The 5,731-nt window shown below is 42.0% G+C and overlaps 1 protein-coding gene across 1 annotated transcript in view; it reads left to right on the top strand.

Annotated features, from left to right (window-relative positions):
- Positions 1 to 439: 439 nt before the first annotated feature.
- The window catches only part of LOC102837870 (ropporin-1-like), a 20,398-nt gene continuing 15,106 nt past the window's right edge, over positions 440 to 5,731 (top strand). The window contains exon 1 of the mRNA XM_006869370.1: positions 440 to 584. Within this exon, the coding sequence (XP_006869432.1) occupies positions 469 to 584 (116 nt within the window). The 5' untranslated portion in view covers positions 440 to 468. The remainder of the gene's footprint in view (positions 585 to 5,731) is intronic.

Below are 5,731 nucleotides of genomic sequence, written 5' to 3'. Positions count from 1 at the left end.
TAATATGTATGTAACCCTAAAAAGAGTATTTTATTTTTTATACCCAGCACTCTGAGATTCTTATATGTTGATGTCTATCATGTTCGCATTGAGAAGTATGATTTCTTCTCAGTGAATTGAACCTTTTATTGTTATGTAATGTCCTTCATTATTCCTAATAATGCATTTGCCTTAAAGTCTCTCTTGCTTGGTATTAATCTATCCACATTGACCTCCTTGTTGTTAGTCCTTGTTTATTTATCTTTATGGAATCCTGATGTGGTGCTGTAGGATAAGCACCTGAATGCTAATTGCAAGTCGGCAGTTCAAACCCACCAGCTGCTCCTTGGAAATTCTATACAGGGTTGCAGTGAGTTAGAACCGACCCTATGGCACTTAACAACAACAACATTTGAGGAGATTTTTGCTTCTTCTAGTCAAGGAAGCTCATTCATTCATTCATTTTCTTGTTGATAGGTCAACGTATCAATGCCTCAGACCGATAAGCAAATATGCATCCCGCCGGAGCTGCCAGAATTGCTGAAGCAGTTCACCAAGGCTGCCATCCGATCCCAGCCTCAAGATCTCATCCAGTGGGCTGCTGAGTATGTCTTCCTTTCCTTCCCCAGCTCCCATCTCACCTCCAGCCCCTTGTTCCTACACTGAGAGGAGGGAAGGTTATGGACACTGACTGTAAGGAAGTTGTCATGGCTGCACTCACAGGGTGGTGGACTAATTAGCATAATCTTTGTGATTTTTCAGTTCTAGCATTGCTTTGTTGTTGTTGTTAGGTGCCATCGAGTCGGTACCGACCCATAGTGACCTTATGCACAGCAGAACAAAACACTGCCCAATCCTGGGCCAACCTCACTACTGTTGCCACGCTTGAGTCCATTGATGCTGCTACTTGGCTAATCCATCTCGTTGGGGGTCTTCCTCTCTTTCTCTGATCCTCCACCTTACCAAACATGATATTCTGCTCCAGTAACTGGTCCCTCCTGACAATATGTCCAAAGTATGAGAGATAAAGTTTGGCCATCTTGGCCTCCAAGGAGCACTCTGGATGCACTTATTCCAAAATGGATCTGTTGGTTCTTTTGGCAGCCCATGCTTTAGATGCTTTAAAATCCATATGTGAGAACATTACAATGATAAAGGATGGTATGGCCTTCCCTGAGCAAGCCAGACTGAGGAATATGAGCCAGACTAAGGTACATGGGAACTCTGGTGTAATGCTGGAGGATCAATACTGGACTGTGAGCCACTTGGTCGACAGTTCAAACCTACCAGCTGCTCCTCGGAGTTGGAAACTACCAGCCATTCTACGGGAGAAAGATGAGGCTTTCTGTTTCTGTAAAGATTTACAGCCTCAGAAACCCTACCCAGGCTTGCTATGAGTCGGAACCACTCTACGGCACACAACCAACCAACAAGGTCCATGAAGCCAGGGCAATAGGCAAAGTATTCTGGAGAAAACAAGAACTAGAAAACACCTCACCCCATCCCTGTACCTCCTCAATCTGTCCCAGTGTAAAGAAGAGTTGAGAATCCCCCTGAAGTTTAGCTGGTCTTTCTCTGGTATAGCCTTTTCATGACCTAATGGACATATATCACCTAGCAACATTTGTAGCCTCTCAGGTTTCTTGAGAAGCTGTTATCCCAGTTGTAATGGGTGCTGTTGCCTGGCAGGGACCTGTATAACTGTGTGAATCTTAAGAAATGGGCCTCACTCCACTAATTCTACCACCACAGTCCACTTGGGACATGTGCATCCTATAAAACTGCATCAAAATCCACGTCACCTTATTTTTTCCCCTTGATTTCATCATGCCATCCGTTACTGAAAACACGTGGTATCCACAAAAGGTCAAAACAGATTAACAATTCGTTCAGCCATGAAAGGTTTAAACCAGGACTTCCTTCTCTCACTATACCACTAGATGGCAGCAGTACACCTGGCGGAGCCAAGTGAAGAGCCTACAGGGTGGATTGGGTCCAAACTGCTGTTATAACTCATACTTGCATTTAATCAAAGACACTTCTGGTTTGGGAGGGGTGGGGGGGTGGAATTATTGTCAATTTCGTTAGTGTTCCTTTCCAGAGATTAGTTCTCTCAATATAATGAAGTATGCTCAGTACACATCCCATTCTGTGAAAAGGAGGTAAAACAGAGCGAGAGGGTTGCTGGGCTGAAAACAGTGCTTCTCAAACACACATGCCTTCTTTCATGGGAGGTCTCCAGGGGCAGCTCAGTCGATGGAGCTTACATAACAATAGCTGTTGGCCGGGATTGAAACAGCTTTACACAGAAAACCTCTCAAGTATGAAATTGCTTCTTAGACAAACTTGCCTGCTTGAAGCTGGAACTTGGAGCTTGTGGCAAGTGTTTGGAGCTAACTAGAGCTCCCTGATCATTTTCAAGCTGTTTTTTGCTGTTTGATGATTACCTCCTTAGTACAAGTTATTGGGAAAAGGGAGTAAGAGAGGGTGTTGAGAGAGATTGGTGGATTGGGTGCATTGGATGAGAAAATGGTGTGGATGCTTTTGAGAAGGCACCAAATGTAATCTAAGAGGATTCTTTTAGACACCGAGCTGGTGTTCTCTGTGCTCCTGGGAAGGATTAGGATGAAGCTTTTCCAAATGAAAAGAAAGTAAGTCATATAGAGACATAAGTAGGGATGTTTTGCCTACCACTGAGCCCTATTTAATTTTCAATTTAAATTTTGATATATTATCTCTAAGACTGAACTTTATAGTTTCAGCAAACTAATTTATTTTGGCACAGTCAGACACTTTGTTTCATACTAAGCTGTTTTAAACAATAGCCTAAAATCCCATTTTATTGTATTATGCTGCAGTTTTATAGTAAGAAAAATGGCATTTCTTGGTATTATCTCTGACATTTATGGGAGAAGATAGCCCACTGTTGCAGCCTGTTTGCTCCCATATTGTAGCATGTGCTATAAATTTTGTAGACGTCGTGAAAAATCAGTTTGTAGTTTAGCTACAACAAAAAGGGAGAGCATGACCGGAGAGCACTCTCCTGCCTATTTAGATGTGAAAAGCACTTGTCCAATGGTTTTATGTGGATTATAAACCTGTAACATTTTAAAAGGTAAGACGCCACAAAGTACTTTCAAGACTAAATAAATGTTTAATTCATTTCAAGAAAGAGTGGCCTTACCTAAGTGCTGTCAATGAAGACACCACCTGCCAGACATCAGCAAGACACAAACCTGTCTATCTTGTGTTAGGCATGTATGATAACACACATCTGAAATACGTGTGTATGACCAGGGAATTATTCAATGGCAAGTGAAGCTAAATGAACCCTAGGGGGCCGACCCCATAGACTATAACTTCATTCCAATGTTTACTAACCAATTCCACCAACAAGCTATAGAATGCCACTCTCTGACTGGGCAATCAACTTTGTAGGATGTTGCTGTTTTTGTCATTGTCACCCTGTACCACACCACCCCAACATGGATCTGTTTGCTGAGATTTCTTATGCATATCCTTAAAGATGTCCAGAAAGTATTTATGTTCCCCCTACTGATTTAGCTGTTTTAGCCCAGACAACTTTAATACTGCATTGCTTTTGTGACTTGGAGAACATTTGGAGAAAATGATTCTCAGCCTCATCATTGAATGGCTTGGCCCTAAGATGGACTTAAAATTCTCGGTGTTCTTTTTATACCACCTGAATCTATAGAAAGGAATGAACAATGAATCATGGAGGAGCAGAGGCTTGTGACCCAGGGATAGTTATTAACAAGATTTCTGATATAGATCAGCAGGCTTTTCTTCTAAGGCACCTCTGGATAAATTCAAACTACCTACCTTTCAGTTACTTGTTAAGCACTTAACCATTTGTATCACCCAGGGACTCCTTTGGAGTCCTGGTGTGGCGCTGTGGGTCAATGCACTGCACTGCAAAAGCCAGTTTGAACCACAAGGTCGGTGGTTCAAGCTCACCATCCCCTCCTCAGAAACCCTATACAGGGTCGTTATGGGTCAGAACTGACTCAATGGCACTTAACAACAACAACAAGGGAGTCCTTTAATGGATTTTGACTCTGTCACTAACATAGGTGAGAGCCACGCCAACTGTTATATTCATTCGCTGCTGCAGGCTGCCTCTTCTCATCTCATAGCAGCCCTGAAGCAGGACACAGTATTTTCTGTCTATCGTGCCCAAAAGAGACCCCACTCTGCAAATCATTGGGAAGCAAGTAGTTTTACTGAAGATTTTACAGAAAAGGTAGAGTGGGTTTAATATTACACACACACACACACACACACACACCCCACCCTACATAATATAAGATTGTCTCAGATCCTGCTTTGGCTTGCCTCTTCCCCCGAGTCTCCTTTACTGCCTTCCCAACTCTCTCTTTCTCACCCCTGGAAGCCTCACTCCCTCCAGGCTTTCCTGGCTCACCCAAGAGCATCTGTCCCCTTTCTTAGGCAGGGAAGGCACTGTAGTTCTCTCTCCCAGGTCACGTATTCCCACTCCCTACCTAATAGTGACCTTAAATATGTCAGTGGTCATTGTACAGGTATTTCTAAGCTTATGAGGGGTTCCTTTCCAACAATGACTCTGTTATATATCAGTTATGATGCACTTAGAATCACTCTATTAAAAAAAAATTCATTGTTGTTGCCTTTTATTTTCAATATCTTTATAAATCCCATCTTTGTCTTTGGGGGTTGAAAAGATTACATCTGAGAATAACATCAGCAAATTATATACTGCAACATTGTATGTAGTACATATTACTGACCATAACATGCACACACACAAAATTCTGATCTATCATAAGTATGATTTGTTGTAACTCAAATACATCATAGGCAAGACAATTTGTACTAGCATAAAAAATTTTATTAAAAATAAAATCTAGTTACTAGAATTTTTCTGCCATAAAAGACAACGTTGAGCGGAGGTCCCTAGGACCATCGATGGGTGAAGAGTGGAGAGCGGGACCCTACTCAGAGAAGCAGTGATGCCTAAGATGAAGGCAGAGATGATGACGTGGAGAGATGGAGCAGCTGGGGACTTTAGATTTAGAGAAGGAGAGGAGCTGTGTGCTGAAGACTGGAGGATTGTGGGGAGCAGGTTTGCAGGGTAGATTGTAACCATGGCAATGAGACAATATACCATAGAATGAGTGTAAAACTAATGTTCTCCCATGTAAATGATCACATAATTCACAATAAAACATTAAAAAAAAAAAAAGACAATGTTGTTGATGTTGTTAACTGCCACAGAGTTGGTTCTGACTCAGAGCAACCCTATATAGGGTTTCCCAGGAACAACTGGTAGGTTTGAACCACCGACCTCATGTTTAGCAGTACAGTGCTTATCCTGTAGTGCCACACTAGTACTCCATAAAAGACAAATAGAAATTAAAAATAACAAATGATTATCTGCTTCTATTTATACACTAACACACACACACACATTTGAGGGATCTTCAAAAAGTTCCTGGAAAATGGAATGAAAAGATAATCAACTATTTCCATGAACTTCTGGAAATACATTGTTGTTAAGTGGCATCGAGTTGGTTCCAATTCACAAAGCCTCTGTATAGGGTTTTGAAGGAGCAGCTGGTGGGTTTGAACCACCAACCTTGAGGTTCAAACTGTCCATTCTCCATTGCTTATCCTATAGTGCCATACCAGGACTCTTGCTCACTCTCTGTCTCTCTCTGTCTCTCTCTCTCTCTCTCTCTCTCTCTCTCTCTCT

The sequence above is a fragment of the Chrysochloris asiatica genome, unplaced genomic scaffold (genome assembly GCF_000296735.1).
Source record: "Chrysochloris asiatica unplaced genomic scaffold, ChrAsi1.0 scaffold00130, whole genome shotgun sequence".
NCBI lineage: Eukaryota > Metazoa > Chordata > Mammalia > Afrosoricida > Chrysochloridae > Chrysochloris > Chrysochloris asiatica.
Note: the sequence above shows the minus strand (reverse complement) of the source record. Positions and strands in the feature narration are given on the sequence as shown.